The sequence below is a fragment of the Dipodomys ordii genome, unplaced genomic scaffold (genome assembly GCF_000151885.1).
Source record: "Dipodomys ordii isolate 6190 unplaced genomic scaffold, Dord_2.0 Scaffold4, whole genome shotgun sequence".
NCBI classification, from domain to species: Eukaryota; Metazoa; Chordata; class Mammalia; order Rodentia; family Heteromyidae; genus Dipodomys; species Dipodomys ordii.
Genome location: NW_012267220.1, coordinates 5,453,856 through 5,475,339, shown reverse-complemented (window position 1 = coordinate 5,475,339; position 21,484 = coordinate 5,453,856). Strand labels below are relative to the sequence as shown.

The 21,484-nt window shown below is 45.3% G+C and overlaps 1 protein-coding gene across 2 annotated transcripts in view; it reads left to right on the top strand.

Annotated features, from left to right (window-relative positions):
• The first annotated feature begins 4,639 nt into the window (after nucleotides 1-4,639).
• Sh3rf1 (SH3 domain containing ring finger 1) overlaps nucleotides 4,640-21,484 on the top strand; it is a 144,950-nt gene continuing 128,105 nt past the window's right edge. Inside the window, exons 1-2 of one of the 2 annotated variants that reach the window (XM_013026578.1) lie at nucleotides 4,640-4,741; nucleotides 6,646-7,130. In XM_013026578.1, the coding sequence (XP_012882032.1) occupies nucleotides 6,741-7,130 (390 nt within the window). In that variant the 5' untranslated portion in view covers nucleotides 4,640-4,741; nucleotides 6,646-6,740. Of the gene's footprint in view, nucleotides 4,742-5,540; nucleotides 5,608-6,645; nucleotides 7,131-21,484 lie in introns of those variants that run through there. The other variant, XM_013026571.1, reaches the window with a different exon arrangement.

Sequence of the window (21,484 nt, the reverse complement as noted above, 5' to 3'; positions counted from 1 at the left end):
GAGAGAGAGAGAGAGAGAGAGAGAGAGAGAGAGAGAGAACACTCAGGGCCTAGGCACTATCCCTGAGCTTTTTCATTCAAGCTTAGCCCTCTGTCACTTGAGCTATACCTCCACTTCTTGCTTTTTGGTATTTAATTGGAGATAAAAGTCTTAAGGATTTAGGACTATGATCCTCAGATCTCAGCCTCCTGAGTAGCTAGGATTAACAGTCATGAACCACTGGGCACCCAGTAGGACCAAGTGTCTTTGAAACAGGAAATTTTAGATCCCAGGCCCAAGTCCAGCTCTGGTCACTTGTCCCCATATGCCAAATAAAGAGACCTGGTGAAGATCAGAGAAGGGAGATTCATTACACAGCAGCCATGAGAAGAAAGCACTTCAGTATGGCTTGAGCCATCCTTGGGGTACAGACATGAGCTTTAGCCTTAAATAGACGACTAACTGGGGGAAGGGAGTGAGAAGTAAGCATAATGATTAAACAATCCTGTTCATGGCTTGGTTGATCGTTATTTTGGTCATTTTGGAAAGGGTTCCAGAGGCATTGTGGTCAGGACAGATCTGTCAGGATCACCTGATGAGTGGGGTCTCTGAGGATGCTCTATTGCTCCTTGGGTCCCTTGTCATAAAGCTGTCATTGATCAGTGTTAAGTCCTGGCCATGCCAGATCCCAAGGGGATTGCAAGGGACTGCAGAGAGAATGAATGGCTGAGAGCAGAGTCCCACACAAAAGGGATGCAGACATTCCAAGCTCTTCCCCTGCTTTCAGTAGATTCATGGTTCCAGAAAAAGCAGCTTTTTAAGTTCTCCTCACACTGTGGAGAGATTGGGAGCAGCTCAAGTGGTGACTGCTTCAGAAATTACTGAAATGAGCTGGCCAGACTACACAGGGATTGGGAAGAAAGGGGAAGTTGATGACGCACTCTGACCTCTGGATATCCACTTGATGGAAAGTGAGAGGGGACACCGTCAGGAAAGAGAGGCTCGAGGGCCTTTGCTTGTTTGGGGAACAAAGTAGATGGTGATACCATTGAGCCCGAGAATGAAGATAAACACACATTTATGTTCTGTGTTAAACAGCTAACATTCATTTAGCTGTTGCTCCACTGTGAAAGTAAGAGAAAGAATCATGTGTTCTCATTTTCACTGTCTGCACAAAACTTTTTTTCTTTTTGGTAGTACTGAGGATTGACTGAAGGCCTTGAGGTTGCTAGCTCTCTATCACTTGAGCCACATACCCCTCTTCCAGCCATTTGTTTTCTTTTCTTTTCGGTCAGTCGTGGGGTTTGAACTCTGGGCCTGGGGCCTGTCCCTCAGCTCTTCAGCTCAAGGCTAGCGTTCTACCACTTGAGCCACAGCGCCACTTCCAGCTTTTTCTGTTTATGTGGTGCTGAGGAATCGAACCCAGGGCCTCAAGCATGTGAGGTAAGCACTCTACCACTGAGCTACCTTCTTAACACTTGGCTTATTTTTTTAGATGAGTTCTTTCACTTTTTGTCCAGGCCAGCTTTGGACCTTGATCTTTCTACCTCTGTCTCCTAAGTAGCTGGGATTCTAGATATGGGATTCTACCACACCAGCCCTGCACAAAATTTACTGATTGATAGATTATAATAAAGAGTTGGTGTGGGGCAGGTTAACTATAAAGAAATGATCTGAATGCTAAAACCAACCCCCTCTCCTAATCCTGTCCTAGGAGACATTCATCTGTATCTTGGGCATAGTTATATATATCTTTACTAACCTAGAGACATACTGAGAAGATAAAGGACAATAATAACATCTTGTTTTTATAGAAATTGTACTGTTTGCAGAGAATCTGGTATCATCGATGTCAACTCTCTACTATGACTTGGTTTGGTTTTTATTTATTGTCTATTATCTATAAAAGAGTCTGGTTATGTAATCCGGGCTAAGACACGATGATGTTAGTCACATCCTGCCTCAGTTCCCCATGTGCTGAGATTATAGGTATGGAATACCACACCTGGCTTGTCTAACACCATTCTTAAAAAAAAAAAAAGTGTTTTTTTCTAAAGGATTTTCTTTTTAATGTTTGGCAGAACATTTTCTGCCAAAGAGGTAAAATAACTCAATACTTACTTTTAGGACTTGAATGGCTAGTTGTTAAATATATGTAATGAATAGAGGTACTCTAAAGTAAAAAAAAAAAAAATTCAGCCATGTCTGAAGTATTCATTTAAAGAAAAAGAAAAAGTGAAAACAAAGTAAAATGTGTTCTTTGCTCTCACACTGACTTGTGAGGTTCTTGAAATGGTGTAAAGAAAACAGGACTTGAATCTGGGCCCGGGTGGCTCACACTTGTAATCCTAGCTACTCAGGATGCTGAGATCTGAGGATCAGGGTTTGAAGCCAGCCAGGGCAGGAAAGTCTGTGAGACTATCTCCACTAAACTACAAAAATGAAGTGAGGCTGTGGCTCAAGTGGTAGAGAGCTAGTCATGAGCACAAAAGCTCAGGGACATTGCCCTGCCCTGAGTTCAAGCCTCAGGACTGGGGGGGAGGGGGTGGAAGAGGGGAAGGAGGAGGGCAGAGGAAAACAGGCCTTGAAATCAGGACAGCTGGAGTTGAGTCTTGGTTCAACATTGCTCATTGTGTGACCTGCAGAAGGGAGTTAGCCTACAGGGGTTCAATTTTTGATTTTTGCGTCAGCACTGAGCTTGAACTCAAGATCTGGTGCTGTCTACATTAGCTTTTGTGTTCAAGGTTGGTGCTTTAGCACTTGAGCCACAGTTCCTCTTGTTTGTAGAGATAAGAGTGATGGACTTTCTTGCCTCCTGAGTCGAGTCGCTAGGGTTCCAGGCACACTTGTGCCCAACTGTGGGCATCAGTTTTCAGAATTAGAAATTGGTCATAATACCTGTGTACTCGCTGTGGTTTTCTACTCAGCCCTACCTCCATCCACACACTTCCTGATGCAGAACGGCACGGGTTACTCACTTTCAGCAAGCCTCCTCTGCAGATGAAAGATTTTTTATCCTCTCCTTTCATTCTCCTATCCTTTCATTCTTTTCCTGGATTTTCTTAGCTCAAACGAATGCACATAGCTTTTTTCCTAGTGGAGAAGGGAGTGGACTGTTATTTTTGATGTTTATACCATGCGATTTTTGTTCCCTTTAGAACAAAGTTGAGGAAGGAGATGGTAAGGGATTGCTCTGAGAATTAAACGTCTGTTTAGTACAGCGCCTGTACAGTGAGTGCTAATGGTTCCTTGCGCGCTCTCTCTCCCTCTATTTTTTTAAGTGAATGGTTTAGCTTTTGCCAAATGGCCAGCACAGTTAGTGGCCTGGCAGAGATTTCCTGCATCTCATAGCTTTTTTTTTTCTTTTTTAAATTCTGCTTAGTTTCTCCTCCCTCCCCCCCCCCTTCCCCCCCCCTTCCTCTTTTTCTTCTGTGCTGGTACTAGGCTTGAACTCAGAGCCTGGGTACCCTTTCATGGCCAAAGTTTCACTCTGGCTCTTTGGGTGGTTAATTGGAAGTAATAATAATCTCCCTGACGTTCCTACCTGGACTGGTTTCAAACTTAGATCCTCAGATCTCAGCCTCCTGAGTACGAAGGGCTGATCACAGGCGGGTATTTGGGATAACTTTCCTAGAGCAATAGTAAGTGCAAATAAAATAATGACGACATGGAGAGGAATGACAAAATTCTAACTTATTTTCCCTCCAGAATGAGCCTGGGAAAAGGCACCTCCAAACCTCTGGCCCCATTTTTTTTTCTCCCAAGCATGCACTTCCGGAGTTTACAGGTGGGTGTCTGGGGCGACCGCAGGTTAGAGTCAGTAGGAGGGCTGCCTCCTGGGGGGAAGGGGAGCTTGCCTGTTAGCTTGTGGGGTCGGACTGTAACTGCCCCCTTTTAGGGTGAGAGCGGAGAGCACCCCCGTACCCCGCCCCCAGGCTGGGTTCGAGGCCCACAGCTCCAGCTTCCAGTTTCCCTCCTTTCTCATTATGGGTTTTTCCCCCCCTTTTCTTCTCTTGGTCTGTTTGGCTCAATTCTGCCAAGTTGCTCGGTGGGTGTCGATGATGTGTGGGTGCGGGTGGATGGGGGGGCGCATTTCATCCCAGACTTCTGCCTGCGCTCAGTGCTGGGGGTCCCGGTCTCCCCCCCTACCCCCTGGGGCGGCGCCCGCCTTTTCCCGCCCAGCCCCTCCAGCGCGGGGCACCCCCGCATTTATCCCAGCAGGAATCTGTCTCGGGCCTCCGGGCACGGCGGGCGGGCACTGCTGGGCAGGAGGACGCCACAGCCCTGCCCAGCCCCGGGCTCCTTCCTTCCCCCGCCAGCGCCATCCTCTCCTGCAGCTCCATCTTCCAAGCGTGGGTCCCCCCTCACCCCCAGCTCCCTCCTCGCTGCCCTCCCTCCATCCCCGCCCCCCGTCCGCCCCGCGGCGGGGACCCCCTTCTCCCTGCCCGCACCCCGACCCCCGGGTCCCCCGGGATCGCGCGCACGCAGCGCGGCGGCCGCTCGGGTGGAGGCGCTGTGGCGCGGGCCGCCCCCTCGCGCCCCGGGCGCCGCCTGGGCTCGGCCTCCGCCTCCGCCTCCTCCCGGGCCTCCGCCTCCCCGCCCGGGTCCCCGCCCTCCTCCGCGGTGCTGGCGCGGGGAGCGGCAGAGAGGAGTCTCCGGTGCCACCGCGGCGTCACACGCGGGCGGCGGGCGGCGGGCGCGGGGCCGCATCCGCATCGGCCGCTGCGGGGCCGCGAACAAAGAGGTGGAGCCGAGGCGCGAGGTAGGGCGCGCGGGGGGGGGCGTACCCCGGAATCCTGGCGGTGGAGGGAGCGGGGGGAGGGGGCGCCGACCCCGCCACCCCCGGGCCCCGGGCAGCCGGGATCGCTGCTCTCACTCTCGGGGAGCCCGGGGAGCGCCCCCAGGTCTGCGGCCTCTCCGGCGTCCTCGGAGCAGGAAGCTGCCCCGGCTCGGTGCCGCGGTCTCCCGGGACGCAGCCCCGCACCTGGGGCTCCCGGGAGCCGGGGTGTCGGGGGAATGCTCGCCGGCCCGGGGGTCCTCCGTGCGGGGCGAGGCGTCCGTTCCCGCCGCGCACTCTGCGGGGCTGGAGTTGTGCAACTTAAAGGCTGCGCGTTCATTTTCTTTTTAAATTAAGTCCTTGAAAACTTCCAGCCGCGGTGAGTGTGGGAATCTGTGTCCTCGGCCTGACCTAAAAGGAGACGGAGATGAGACGGCGGGGTTGGATTCCCCCTGGCCCCCCCCCCCGCGCCTCCCCATTCTGGGGCCAGCTCGACCCCCGCCCCAGCTTCGGACCCAGCCGCGGACACCTGGCTCCGGGCGTGTCCAGGCGCGAGCGCGCGCGCGCGGGGTCCCCGGTACCTGTGCGCGGCCAGGAGGCGCGGGGCGCCGCCGGGAGCTCCCCGCCCCGCCCTGCCAACAACAGCTGTTCACGCGCCCCCTCCGCCCGGCCGCCCCCACCCCTTCCCGGCCACTGCTGGGGCCGGTCGCGGGGGGGTAACGGGGGTGGGTGGGGAGACGATCGGGGGCGATCGGCACCGACCCCGGCTCGCCTGCTGTTCCCCATGCTTTGCCCGGCCGTCTTGGGATTCTCAAGACTTTTCAGCCGCATTCCACCGTCGAATTCTTGGGGTGATAATTTTTGCTACATTTTCTGAATGGGCTTCAGGACAGGCCGTTCCGAAATCCGTTTCACAGTTTGTCAATTGCTGCCGTGAAGGGTGCTATTATGTGTTAGCTGTTTTTCAAGCAAAGCTTAGTGGTGTCTTTTAGGCTGATCGCCTTTCTGCTCTTTTTTTTTGGTCGGGTGTGATTAAACAGGCGTGTGTGTGTGTGTGTGTGTGTGTGTGTGTGTGTGTGTAAAAGCAGGTTACCAGGGCTTGAACTCAGGGCTTGGCTGCTGTCCCTTAGTTTTTACAAAATTCAGGGCTGGAGCTCCTCCACTTGACCCACAGCCGCACTTCTGGCTTTTTATTTTATTTTTCTTTTTGGTGGCTAACTGGAGGCTTTTCCTGCTCAGGTTGGATTCGAACCTCGAGTCTCAGATCTTAGCCTCCCAAGTAGCTAGGATTACAGGCATGAGTCACCCACATCCTGCTCCAGCAGTTCTGTTTTGAAGACAAGGAAGAAGCGTGTGTGTTTAATACTGGGTTCATTTGCCATATGGATCATGAATGCATGATTTTCTTTTTTGAACGATGCAGTGCACTGTGAATGGAGACGTTGCCAAGGCTTTAGAAGTAATTTCAGGTAGGAGAAACTTTCACTTTTATCTGTCTGCCCAGCGTCTCCTGTGAGTGGAGGACCTTTATCAAGGCAGCTACTATCACTCATAGAGCAGAAGAAATTGCGTTCATTATGGTTTCTCACAAATCCTATCTATTGCAGTAGTGATGGATACTACTTGAGAGCTCTTTCTGAACAGTGAAGCCCTGGCTATCTTCAGGGATTTGGTCTGAGTTGCCTAAAAAAGCATGTGTTGTTTTTAATTGTTGACTTTGGAGTTTAGAAACTGCATTCCATAGCCAAGCTACCCTACAGAAAAAGCATGTTTGTGTACTTTTTCCTCCCTCTTCTCTCTTTTGGTTCTTAGCTCCTCCTTGAACTTTTCCCCCAGATAACAACACTAATATTCTCTCTTCTCCCTCTCCCTTCCCCCTCCAATTCCAGAGTGAAGTCTGCAATGGGTGTTACATGAATCGTTTTAAGGGGCTGCATACAACTATGACATCTGCGAAGCCTGTTTCTCAGTAAAGCAGATCAAGATGGATGAGTCTGCCTTGCTGGATCTTCTGGAGTGTCCTGTGTGTCTAGAACGCTTGGATGCATCGGCCAAGGTCCTGCCTTGCCAGCACACGTTTTGCAAACGATGTTTGCTGGGGATCCTAGGTTCCCGGAATGAACTTAGATGTCCTGAGTGCAGGACGCTGGTTGGCTCTGGGGTGGAGGAGCTTCCCAGTAATATCCTGCTGGTCAGACTTCTGGATGGCATCAAGCAGAGGCCTTGGAAACCTGGCCCGGGTGGGGGCAGTGGGACCAACTGCACAAATGCATTAAGGGCTCAGGGCAGCACGGCTAACTGTAATGCCAAGGACCTGCAGAGCTCCCAAGGTGGACAGCAACCTCGCGTGCAAGCCTGGAGCCCCCCGGTGAGGGTGAGTAGCCTTGCCGAGGCAGATCCCTGATTATAGGTGGTGAAGACCACATCTTTTCTTCATTCCCTAGCTTCACACTTTCTCAATCAGCTCTGTGCTTTGAGAAGTCTGCCTACCAGATCAGACAGGAGATTATGCCTCAGGATTTAACAATGCTGTTTCCTTTTGGCATGAGTTTGGACACATATAATTCTCTTATTTTTCACATTGCTTTCCAGAGAGTCTTTGTTTTCTCTTAAGATATCTTTTGGGGAGCAGGTAGCAATTATCTGATGAATTCCAATTTTTGTTCCCATTTTAAAATGAAACTTTGCTGTGGTCTTACCCTTTAGATGGGCTTGGGAAAAATCATAATTGTGTTGCTGTGTGTGTGTACGTCTGTGTTAATATGCACAGGAGTAAATCGTAGTGGTGGTCTTGCAGTTTGAACTTTAGGTCTCATACTTGCTTGATTTGCTTGCTGGGCTTGGGTTCTGCCCCTTGAGCCACGCCTCACTTTGTTTTTAGCTGCTTATTTTGGATTGGGAGTCTCAGGGTGTTTTCCATCCCAGTCTGGCTTTGGACTGATCCCCAGGTCTCAGCCTCTTGAGTAGCTAAGGTTATAGGCATGAACCACCAGCACTTGGCTCAACACTCGGTTTTTGTGTTGCTTAGAATCAGTCTATTGGTTTTATGAATGCACAGCACAGAATTTAGTGGTTGGAGGAATTCTTAACAAATCATGGCCACAGGTAGCCGAGTTTTGTTGCTATGGCAACCACAGGTCACTTAAGACTACACTAAAGGCTTCACTGAAGCATCTAGCTTTATGGGCAGGGAAATGAAATATTTCCATCACAATGATTTTTCTTGTTGTTTGGAATAAACCAATTTTACGGGAAGTTAAATATTTGTAATGTTCCAACTTAAATTTCTAGAAGTATGGTATTCCAAATAAACATCAGTTATGTTCCATAGGCGGAGTCTCTGATAAAGATGTGCTTTTGTTATCTTTTTTAAAGGTGAAGGGTAGTCATGGCCATCAGCTAATGAAGATAGTTCCATTTTTGTTGGAAGAAGCAATTTACTAATTGGCCAAACTGGTAAAATGTACTATTAGAATCATTCAGCTAGATGAGGTGGTACTGGTAAGGTGAGCTGGTTGCTGGTGCTGCAAGTCTGTAACCCTTGCTGAGATCTGAGGATTGTGGTCTGAAGCCAGCCCTCCAATAAACTACTCAAAAAAGCCAGAAGTGGCACTGTGGCTCAAGTGGTAGAGCCTTGGGCAAAAAGAAGCTCAGGGACAGTGCCCAGGCCCAGACTTCAAGCTGGTGAGGATAAAAAAAAAAAAAGACAGGGTCTGGGAAGGTGGCTCAGTGGTAGAGTGCTTGCCTTGCATGCCTGAGGCCCTGGGTTCGATTCCTCAGCACCACATAAGCAGAAAAAACTGGAAGTGGTGCTGTGGCTCAAGTGGTAGAGCGCTAGCCTTGAGCTGAAGAGCTGAGGGACAGTGCCTAGGCCCAGAGTTCAGGCCCCACAACCGGCCCCCTTCCCCGCCCCCCCCCAAAAAAAAGACAAACCCAACCTCAAAACTGATTTCTTTCACTTAATCTAGACCTGTCTGACCTTTGTAACAGAGCAGTAGTTACCTTCTCAAGCTCGTCTTTTTACAAATGTGGTGATGACAAGTGTGTAAAGCATTTTAATCATTAGAAAACTGGATCATTAGAAAACAGTTTCCTCACTAGCGTTAGTGTCAGGTTTCTTTTTCTGTGCTGGTACTGGGACTTGAACTCAGGGCCTTAGGCTCTTCCCTCACTTTCCCTGCTTTGCCACTGGAGCTATAGTTCTACCTCCAGCTGTGGTTAATTGGAGATAAGAGTCTCACCAACTTTTCTGTTCTGGTTGACCTCAAACCCTGATCCTCAGATCTCAGCCTCCTGAGTAGCTAGGATTACAGTTGTGAGCCCACCAGTGCCCAATGATATTTCTCAAAATTTTTATTGAATCTTTTTTTTTTTTTTAAATTAGAGAGAACTTGGGGTTAGGGTGACCTTCTAATACGGTTGTAGCCCTGTGAAATGGGTCTTGTAGCTTTTCTTAGGTTTCATTTATTTTGTGGAGTTCACTGGTATCTTAGCTAGTATATATGAAATCATGAATAGTTTATATCTAGAACCGGTGATCAGGTTGATAATTTCTGAGTCTGCTTACTTTAATGAAGGGGTAGATTTGCATCTTTGGAGAGGTTTTCTTTCGGGTTAATTAGACCGGTGAAAGCATAGCTTCTGGCTATGAATAGGAGTGTGCTAGCTGCTGTATTACCTGTTGTGAGGAATGTAATGAATGTTTGATCATCCAAAGAAAAGGAATTTAAGGAGAGGCTCTAACGTTTGACAGAATGTCCATTGAATCTGAAGTTTTCTTTTTAATGTAAAAAAAAAAAGAGATTTGTTTCATGCTGCTTTAAGTGATTGCTCTTTTCTTTGAATTGCTGAGCTTCTAAAATTGAATTTTACTTGTCTTAGGTAGTTTATTTGGAGATTTGGATCCTGTTAGTATTTTTCTGGATCGTATGATTTTCTTAATTTGATTCCAGTGTCTTGATTGACATGAGAATAATTACCTGTAAAGAAGCTCCACCGAACTTGGGCCTTATAACTTGGATGAAATTGTTGTGGTGGAGCTGGAGGTGTGGCTCAAGCGGTAGAGCACCTGCCAGCAAGCTTCAGGCCCTGAGTTCCACCCTCTGTATGGCCAAAACAAACCCCCAAACCCTAAACAAACAAGCAGACAGTTGAAGTAGATCTAATAGGAACTATCTGTTGCTTTGCAGAGGCTGAATTGAACTAGTCTGAATTGAAGTAAATAATGAAGTACGGATGAGAAGAATGTTTTCTGATTCTCAAATGAGAATGAGTAAATGACTAGTAAATACTAGTCCACTACTTTAGTTTTCAAGTTCACATTAATCAAGGCTACAGATATAACACAAGCCCCTGAGACATAAACACTTTGTGTGTGTGTGTGTGTGTGTGTGTGTGTGTGTGTGTGTGTGCGCGCGTGCGCGTGCTGGTACTGGGCCTTGAACTCAGCCTGGGTGCTATCCTTAGCATTTTCACTTAGCATTCTGTCACTTGAGTCACAGCCCCATTTCTGGCTTTTTGGTGTTGAATTAGAGATAAAAGTCTAAGAGACTTTCCTGCTGAAGCTGGCTCCAAACTGTGATCCTCAAACATCAGCCTTCTAAATTGTTAGGGATTACAGGTGTGAGACACCAGCACCCAGCCAGATAAGTACTTTTCCAAAAGGTACTCCTTTTAAAAGCAAGAAGTTTGCCACATGCAGCCTCGTGGCGGTTGTACTACATTCCTTTGGACACCTCCCTGAGGTGAATGACTGCAATAAATCACAAATATGCATCCTCCTCCCTTAAGGAGGTTCTGACCCAGCCCAGTGGTGCAGCGAGCCTGCTCCCACACGTCCTGCTCGCTGAACATGATAACATGTGGAATGTCGCCTCAGTTTACGACTTGTGTCTTGTGTTCCTGTAGCTTGTGGACCATGTGGTTCCCTCATGCAGTCAGCAGAGGTGGGTTGAATGGTATCAGCAGGCTCAGCATTCCCAATGCCTGGCACACCTTGTTCTCAGAATTTTTGTGTTTCCTGCCTGATAGGAGGGAGAAAAGGAAAGAGTGAATATGGGGTTGGACTCACCGGTTTGTTTATCTCAAGTCAAGAATTCCTGTTGGGTGGTGGCCAAAGTGAAGTAGTAGAATGAGCCACTGAGAGTGGGGAGTATGTGAGACATGTTTCAGTGGAGTTATGAAAAAAAAAAGTACCTACAGAAGAGGATAACTATCTAATCTTCTGTACGTTAGACAAGGAATATATGTGTATGAATGATTTGGAAAACATTTAAGAAATTCTTATTGAGTTGTGACCTAATATAACATAAATCTTTGCTTTCTTATGTGTAGTGCCATTGGTTTAAGACCTAGTCCTATCTGTGCATTGTTTCAGTCCATGTAGCTATCACTACTTCATGATTTCATATTGCTGCCATCTTCAAGCAAATCTGTTCAGTAAAAACTGACCACGTGACAACTAATTTACAGTTCTTTGCACTTCATCTATTCTTCTCTTCCTTTAACAAGTACTTATTAAGTGCTTACCTGGTACAAGATTGTTCAGTATCCGCTGGGTAGATAGATCAGCATGGCCAACCAGCTCGAGAGTCAGCTCTTAGACTTGTGATTGTGTGGTCAGTCTTATTGCAGAGGTTAAGAATATAATAGCAAGTCTGGTATATAATTTAGTGTGGTGAGTTAGAGCGAGGAGAGGAGTAGCAGAAGAGCATCTGTCTGTGTGGGAGTAAAGAGTATGTGTGGGCTCCTATACCCTGAGGTCTTAATGATCAAATGATAGTCAGTAGGTGAGTCAGTGCCAGAGAGGGGAGAAGGCAGAGGGAAGAGCACTCCCAAACCCTTGACCTAAGCCAGCCACAGGGAGAGTGACATAAGAGAAGGCCTGACGTGTGATAATGCAGAGGCATCTAGAACCACACGGGCCGCATGGGGTTAAGGGCCACAGGAGTGAGACTGGAAAGATGGATCATGGAGGCCGAGATGATCAGCCAGGCTTTAGAACAGTAGGGGGTTGGAGGGGAGACAGGAAGGCCAGGGAAGTCTAGATGTGAGGCATATAGGTGAAATCACCTTTCCCTTGTATGTATCACCCAAGTATGAGTTCATAGCCATGGCTGCGTTGCTTTCCTCTCCCTTTTCCTATTGCTGACTTTTATAGGCTGGAACTTGTGTCATCCAGAATGTCTTTGATGGAAGGACTGATTTCTAATACTTTAGCATGTGGCTTTTTTTGGAGATAGGGCCTTAAAGAGGTGGTAGAGTACTTGAAATGAGGCCACATGCATAGACACTAGTTCAGTAGGACTGGCGTCCTTAGAAGGGTCAGTGACCCATAGAGAAGACAACTACCTGTGTCCAAGGAGAGAGGCCCCAGCAGAAAGCGGCTCTGCCAGCACCTTCACCTTGGACTTTCAGCTTTGGGAAAGGAGAGAAAATTAACTTCTGTTGTTGAAGCCATCCGGTCTTTGATCCTTGGTTATGTCAGCGACTGTGCATATACCTCAAGGTCGTCTCCTTGAGTGATGTCTTGGTTTACTGCCAATCCTATCAGACCTGGTTCCCTGCAGAGATCTACAGTGGACTGATCCGTCTGTGACTTGCCCTGCGCATAGATGACCCTTGAGAAGTTATTCAGGCCTCCCTATCCCTTCACCTGTCCACATTGCCTGGAAGAGTTTCCTAAAACAGATGGGAATGCCATAAGAAACTTATACCGACGACGACGACACACAAATTCCTGGATGAGAGGAACATTTTGGAGGTATGGAGCCCTCACCTGTAATGAGTTTTTAGAAGTACTTGCTTCGCAAGAAGATGATAATGATGATGGTGATTTTTTGCTGTCCACTGTATCACACAGAGGAAGGGCAGCAGGAAGAGAATGGAAGGAAGGAAGGGTCCAGGACAAAGCCAGCTAACTGAGTTGCTCCAGGCAGAGTGCAGAAAGCCAGGCCTGCTAAGAGTTGTACCTTTGGCTGTTTTTGACATCCTTTGAGTGAACGGAGCCCAGGGCGATCTCTTAGACTCCATTCTGTGCTAGAATCTATATGGTGCTAGGATGAAGGTGGCATTCGTTCATGTTTTTGTTAAAAAAAAATGAAGTATACATTCTAGGAAGTCAAATGCATGGGACCCAGCAAATATGGCAGCGTACTATGAAGCATCAGCATTAGGATCTGACAGTGTCTATGTAATGACCTGCAGGTTTGGTGGTCCCTGGGTTAAGTTGGTGAAGGGTGGTTACTGGACATGCATGCTTCACATGTGGAGAGGTCAGACACTATCAGCAGAATTGACATCTCTGTGTAGGTGGGGATGAGGGTTGTATTAACTGGGTGTGGACCTAAGTAAGACTTTTAATGAGCTGGGTTGGATGAGAGAGAGGTTTTGATGGTTTAGAATGGCAGTATTTAAATAGAAAAGGTGGTTTTCATGGCCAGTTATTTATTTATGTTTTGGTTGTTGTTGTTGAGACCCTTGACCATGAATTCTGCTCATCATTTCATTTCCATCTCCATTGTACACCATGTCTGCTTCATCTTTGACTGTTATGTTTTCCATAGTCAGGTTCATATGAATGTGTATTTCTGGGGCTCAAACCCAGGACCGCTCATATATGCAACACAAGTGGTCTAACTACCACTGAGCTATACTTCTAAGCTCTAGGCTCTGGGAGTTTTGAATGAGGTAGAGTCAGGAATGGGAAAGTGAGTCTTTCTACAAACGAATTGATAATTTAAAAATATATGCTATGATTAGAGGATTATGGTTATAGGACTATGGTTACATCCTGTAACGATGGTCATGTAAAATTGGCAACCGTGGCACAAAATGTCACTTTAAAAATATATAAATTTCAAACAGAGTGAGGAAAACTTTGGTTGTAAAAAAAAAAAGCAACAATATAGAAGTATATGCTATTAAGCATTACATATCTTTTGTGTAGAATTATATGTTATTAAGTGTTCTGTATCTTAACATCTTTTGATGTGGATTTATATAGGTGTGACACACGCAGTAACATCTGTGTAAAGCAGCATATGACATCTAGTAACTGGAAACACAGCAAACAGAAGTAAAGTGACGGTTATAGACCATCCAACTTGAATGTCTTACATACATGATCGTGGTGATTGGATTAGGAATAAAGCCACACTTAAAATCTTGAAACATTTTAAAGGGCACGACTTCCAGAAGTGATTAAAACAACAACAACAACAACAACAAAGCACCAGTGGTTTCTTATGTATTTAGGAAAGGATGGAAACTTATTTGGAGAGAGCAATGGTATATGTGCCTGCCAAGTGTAGTGCAGTTTGCCAGTAGTGTACCCCAAAAAGTTTATAACATGTTTATCTCCAGCACTAACCCCCACCTAAATCTCTAAAATTTTTAGAGACTTCGAATAATGGCAACCTTACAGAGGAAGATTCTGAGCTCGAGTTGTCCTTCTTCTCCTTGAACCTCCCTGGCAAATACATGGCTCCCAGGGCCTGGTCAACAGGGTGGTGGTGGTGGTTCATGAATGGTGGTATACAGGGAGCTGTAAATACAGCCATTTTTGGATGAGACGTGTGAGTTGGGAAGGTGGGAAGGGAATGGAGGTGCCATTTCAGATGACTGACAGAGGCAGTTCATGCAGTGAATTATTTGCAATGAGAAACATAAGAAAAGTGAGCAGGAGAGAGTGAGGATGCGTTGTTGAGTTGTAGTGAAATAATGTGGAAAGGCATGGGCTGAGGAATTTGATCATGCTTCTGTTAGCCTATGGAAATAAATTCCTTTAACCAACTCCCCTCCCCTCCCGTCTCCTCTTCTTCCTTTCTTCCTTCTGGGAAGCAAAAAAATCATTTGGAAGTACTGCATTTTGCGGGATCCATTTTAGGAAATGAATGAATACAAGTGAAGTTGCATTATTTTAAAGTGTGGTGAAGAATTGCACAGACACGAAACTGAAGTTTGCTGGAGGGTATCCTTCCGCGTCGAGTTTTAATTTGAGGGAACTCCCCAAGCAGCACAGTGGCAATAGAATAAGAATATTCTATGAGGATAACATCTCCCTGGCCTATGTACGTTTCCTGGATGTGAATATTGGCAGTAAAAGCTAAACACTAGATCATGATACAGAGGTTTGATTCTTGTAGAGCTAGAATATTCTTACATTTTAAATTACATAACTGTCTATGTTTTAAATATCTTTTAGAAGGTTAAAAGATTTTGCTTGAGATAGGATCTTATTATGTGATCTATACTGGCCTCAAATGATCAAAACCCCAGTTGGTCTTAAGCTCAGCCTTAGCCCCTTCAGTGATGGAATTCAGTGCCTGCCCAACATGCCTGGTTATAAATCTTTTCCTTTTGGTGCTAGTACTGGAGCTTAAACTCAGGGTTCCATGCTCACATTTGGCTTTTTTGCTCAAGGATTGTACTCTACCGCTTGGTACAAGCTCTCCTTCTGGCTTTTTGCTGGTTAATTGGATAATTTGAAAAAAAATATGGCCGACTTTTCTGCCCAGGCTGGCTTCAAACTGCAGTCCTCAGATCTCAGACTCCATAGTAGATAGGAGCATAGGCCTGAACTACTCATGTCTACCCCCACCCCCACCCCATCCCTTTAACATCAAACACATGGATTAAACATTAATGCATTAAAAAAAATTAAATTTCAAGACCTAACTTTTGGTTTGCTCAGCTTAGTATAAAATGACATTTAGTTAATGAATCTCTCCTTTCCCCCAGTTACTAAAACTGTGTTTTAAGCACAGTTTTCCATGAATTAATTCCAGCATTTCATATATTTTGTTTAGGCTCTTTGTATGTGTGTGTGCTAGTCCTAGGACTTGCACTCAGGGCCTACGTGCAGTTCCTGAGTTATTTTGCTCAAGGCTAGTGCTCTACCACTTGAGCCACAGCTCCACTTCCAGCTTTTTTTTTTTTAATGGCTAATTGGAAATAAGAGTCATAAGGCCTGTTCTACACAGGCTGGCTTCACACCACCATCCTCTGGTTCAGCCTCCTAAGTAGGTAGGATTACAGGTGTGAGCCACCAGTCATGTTTCACGGCTAAACACAATTGAGGAGCTGAAATTTATGAAGCTAAACTTCCTTTTTCACTTTTGGAAGACCTAATTATTTTCATCCATACCTTCATGCTGCCAGTATCAGCTCTTGTTTCTTTTTTGTTCATTTTTATGAAACCAGTTCAGAATATGGGAAGATATTAAAAAAGTGTTAACAGTGTTGTACAAAGTCTGTGATGTTGTTAGAACTGAGGTGTCGGTTGAAAGGCCCTGTTAATCTAACAGTTTAGAATGTTTACATACCACCTCTTGCAAGAAGATCCAAATCTGACACAAAGTGTTGTATGAGGTGTGCGTTAGCCTTGTTAGTGCTGTGACAAAATGCCCCCCATTAACAACTTAAGAGAGGAAGGATTTATTTTGGCTCATACTTTCAGAGGTTTCAGCCATGGGTAGGGCATTGGTGGAGTAGCTGCTCACCTCATGGAGGTCAGGAAGCAGAGGGGAAGGGGCCGAGGGAGGAAGAGAATGGGAGTATGCCAGTAACTGGGCTTTGTCCTTTTTTTCTCTTTGTATTCCACTCAGGCTCCAGCCTATGGGATGGTGCCACCCGCATTCTCCTGTTTAATTAATTCTCTCTGGAAACAAACTTCCTAGACACACTAGGAAGGACGCTTGAATACCTAATCTCCTAGGTATTTCTCAATCCAATCAAGACTAATCATCCCTAAGTGTGACTACGTATTTAGCTGAGCCTTTCCTAGGTGATGACAAGAATGGGCTGCTGGCTTTTAGCCCTACATTTGGGATTTTTAGGCTAATTTTTTCTCTTGTATTGTTTTTTTCTTTTATAAAATGAGGTTTGCCTGATATACCTAGTTCATTTGTGCAGCTTTAAAATTCTAATAACCTGTGTAAAGGCTGGCTGTGATATTAAACATGTAAAACAAACAGATGATGATATCTTGGTTTGAACAACCTGAGATTGGTAACTCTGTGTGTGTGTGTGTGTGTGTGTGTGTGTGTGTGTGTGTGTGTGTGCATGTGTCAGTCCTGGGTTTTGAACTCAGGGCCTGGGCGTTGTCCCTAAGCTTTTTTGCTCAAGGCTACCACTTGAGCCACAACTCTACTTCTGGCTTTTTTGGGTGGTTAGTTGGAGATAAGAGTCTTATGGACTTTACTGTCCAGGTTGGTTTTGAACCTTGCTTCTCAGATTTCAGCCTTCTGAGTAGCTTTGATTACAGTGTGAGCCACTGGTGCCTGGCTGAGGTTGGTATCTCAGTGTCATCTTGATGAGCTAGCCTGTGCCTTCACCAACCTCTGCTGTTTGTTAGAGGGCCACACTGTGTCTATCAACAGGTACCTTCACGTGAACTGTTCCGTAATCTGCACGTTTAGCTAAGATGGAACAGAGAAAGGAAGACCATACAGGAAGCCTGACTTAGGATCCAGCTCTAGGTGGGACTGCAGTCACTTACCTCTGTTCCTCCTAGATTTGATTCTCATGTATAATTGTCATAGGGTCTAAAATCCCAACCCTTCGGTCACACCTTATAGGCTGTTGCATTGGGGAGTAAGTTACCAACCCTTTCAGATCATGGTGCAGGTAATTGAGTTGCCTTGGGGTTCCATTAGCCTGTAGGGGGCAGTTTTAGTGAGGGCCTTGGTAGGTGGTGACCATGTAACTTACCCTCTGAACTGAGACACTCTGGAGGTGAAAAGCGATGCTACTTATGAATTGGAGTAAGCCAGGACTGTCTGGGGCATATGGGGCCACGTGGTAACCCTAGCTGAGGGCAACCTGGTTGAGCCCAGGATACAGAAGAAGTTTTTGTGCAGGATAGCAAAGATGCCAAGAAGTACATGATCTTTTCAAAGACATTTGGAACTACAGAGGAATTGACTTCTTGTGAATGCTGCTTTTAGTATTCTCTGTGCTTCCTGCTGGACAGAAAACGTAAAGAGGAGGGGTTTAGTATCAGGGAGAATTGTTTCTCTCCCTTCTTCTCTATGTGGCTTCTTGTAAAATGATGAGATGTACTTTCTGACTTCATTGCAGGAGTTGAGGAGTTGAAAATACTTAGGACCCAGGAGTTGCTCAGTCAGTATCAGTACCTTCATTTTTCTCTTTCTAGGAATTAGATCTTTGAGTCACATTGTAAAATAAACTGCATGTGTTTGTTTGGGGGTAGGGGTGGGAAGGTCATGGTAAGTTAATTAACCAAAATTTATCATTAATACTGTTGGATATTTTGTACTAGTTTAAATAGCCAACCTCATTTGTACCCAAGAAGTTTCTAGGTTGGCTGAAGACAGAGGCTACTAAGTATGGGATGCTTCTACCACTGATGATAGTAAGGCTGGCTTCAAACTGAGATCTTTCACATCTCAGCCTCCTGAGTCACTAGGATTATAGGTGTGAGCCACTGGCAACTGGCTGCCACTTCCGGTTTTAATCATACACATAAACAAACGCATTTATCTAACTGATAACTTTCTGATGAATTTTGGGATTGAAGCAGTAGCGAAGAGATCCTTGCTGTCCTTCAACTTTGTACACACACTCCTATATATGCGTATATATAAACAAAAATATATATGCTATTATTTATATATCTACTTCGCATAGAAGTGAGATATTTATAATTAAAAATAATCACTTGCTGATTTTGTACAGTGAGAAGACAGTGGTCTTCTAGAGTATTTAAAAAATACCTTAAGAAGGATATTTCAAATCTCAGTGATAATTTATTCCAGTGTCTTGCAGTCTAGCCAGGAAGTTCTGGATAAGCTGGGTGGCTCAGTGTAATCTCCTTGCTCCTGTGCCATCTTAGTGGAATACTATCGCTTCCTGTGCTCCATTCTTCCTGGCTTTGCTGGCCATCAAGACTCCTGACTTTTTTCCTAGACATCTGTTTTTTCTTATTATAGTTCATTTTCTGCTAGGAATAGATAGCAGTGGTCTACAACTTGTTGACATTTTTTACATTAAGCATTTGAATTTTTATTTATTTTTATTATTTTTGTTTTTCTTCCTTATTGAGATTAGGTGGTTACATAAATTTTACACATTCACGGTATTGTGGGATAGTGATACTAAGCTAAAATCGCAAACACATTTTAACCTTCACAGGGTGCATTGTCATTATCATGGACTCTACAAACTTTGAAACTACAACTATCCTAGGCATCTTTTATCTGGACTAGATAACTGTGTTTCCTTGATGCGTCCTCTTAGGACTACTCATTCTTAACAGTTTTGGTCCTTCAGCTTTGGACCCTTCTACTTCTTCTCATCTTGCTTGGGTCTTTGGGGTGAGGAAATTCCACCTCGTGTTTGTGGTTAGCCTGAGCACATTGCTTGCTTGTACCCTTGATTTTTCCGGCCTTAACAATAACTGCCTACATTGTTGATTCATTCTTTGCCTAGACATCACATGTTCTCTTTTACTTAAATTTAATTTTCTTCCATCTCCAGTGGTTCATTTTTACCACCTTTCCAATTAAGCGGCCTCCTGCTGCTTCTGTAATCTTTACGGCTGTGTCACCAATTTGCAACGATTAACAGGAATTGAAAAACGTCAGTCTAGATGCTGTTTCTTTAATAAATGTTTGCAGTTGGATGGTTGCTTGGTTTTAAACACATCTGTAACTTGTTTATTACCTCGAGTTCACTGTCCCTTGCCCTTGTTAGGCATTTAATTATTCACTAATTGTGTTTCAGTTTTGTCCCCTGTACCAAAAGGGAACTTGAGGACAGGGGCAAGTCTTTTGTATTTTATATCTTTCTTCGATTCTTTTTAAAGTTTTTGATCTGGGGATTAAGCCTAGGATGTCTGATGTACTCTCTCTCTGAGCTAATAATACCCTAGGCCCCTCTGTTCTTTATCATGGAAAAAGTATTAAGTACACAGCTCAGTAAGCACTCGTATTTTATTTTTTTTTTAGTATTTATGTATTTTTTTTCTGGTACTGGAGCTTGAACTGAGAGCCTGGAGCATGCTTGGCTTTTGTTTGTTTATTTATTTAGTCAGTTATGGGGCTTGAACTCAGGGCCTGGCCACTGTTTCTGAGCTCTTTTGCTCAAGGCTACTGTTCTACCACTTTGAAGCACAGTGCTACTACTTTGGGTTTTTCCTGGGTGCTCTACCACTTGAGCCTCCCTCCGGCTTAGCTTTTACTGGTTAGAGATAGAATCTCATAGACTTTTCTTTTTTTTTTTTTTGGTCGGTCGTGGAGCTTGAACTCTGGGCCTGGGTGCTATCCCTCAGCTCTTCAGCTCAAGGCAAGCGCTCTACTGCTTGAGCCACAGTGCTACTTCCTCTCATAGGCTTTTCTACCTGGACTGGCTTCAAACTGTGATCTTCCAGATCTCAGCCTCCTGAGAAGCTAAGATTACAGTTGTGAGTCCCAAGTTCCCGGGCAGTAAGTCTTTCTTGATGGAATCAGAGGATGACTGCCCCCACTGTAGAGTCCCTAGATTCGATCTAGCACATTCCTAGTTTCCTAAGGGAGCATGCCGAACCACACATGAATTTTGAGTGAGCTTAATCACATTCATTTTCCTGTCATGTAAGTCAGCAATGAAAGTATCCCTCAGAGGCTGTATAGACCCTCATGAAACTTGGGTGTAATGGAATCCCGACTAGCAGTGCTCCTGAGAGTGGTGACCCTTGAAACACCCGTGCTGCACCACCATGGTGGTCTAGAAATCAGGTTTTCCTACTTTGGTAGAAAAAATGTTCTGCTGTGTTGAGTCAAAAGCCTTGTAAAACTTAACTCTGCATTCTCTTATCTCCTGTCCCCTGGACAGCTCCTGTGCGGAACATGAAGTCCACCTTAGAGGAATTAGCAATCCTATGGTCATAGTGGTGTTTACTAAACACCTGATTTCTTTGCTTGCAGACCTGCTTTTGGAACAAGAAGGAAAGGTTTAATAAAGGCCTCTGTCTGGGCACAGATCCTCTGTCTACAAAGTCATTTTGGGGAAGGGCATGTGATGTGGTACTAAGGAACAGCACCTCCTCATTTGAAATCCCACGAGAGGTGACATACGCATTCACAATTAAATTCAAATTCATTGGGAACAGAAAGAGAGGCAGAAAAAAAGGGCAGTTAGAAGAATAAATTAGTCCCCAGGGATCCCTTGCAAGTCTCACATGCTAAGCTAGCCAGCTACGAGATATAAAGCATGACAAGGGCCCCTTGGGCTATGGAGAGCCATACCTGCAAGAGGCTGGAATCTCTTAGGTTGTTAATGTATCTATCAACTATTTAACTATATGCCTGGGAATTACCTTGAGTTATTATTACTTATCCCAGGAGAGTACGCTATCTGATACCAACAGATAAGTAACACTAGCTCTTCCTGACATTTTCATTATAGATTAAAGAGAATAGCAGCACTCCGCAAGGAGCATGCTAAGAAGGTTGGGGACTTGGAACAGTGTGTCGCAGTGAGGTTTTTCCAGGTCTGGGATGAATGAAGAGTCCTGTGCAGAGAGAGTAGGAATTCTATGTGAATGTTTATGGTGCAAATTCACATGTGTGGCTAGGCTAATTTAAATTTCCTTCTAAGTGTTGCAAACTTTTGTCTTTTTGGCCAAAAGGCAAGTTTATTTTTCTATAGTAACCATATATGTTTCATATATAATTTCTCAACCCTTCCCTTCCCTCTCCCCTTGACTTTTTAATATATATTATTGTT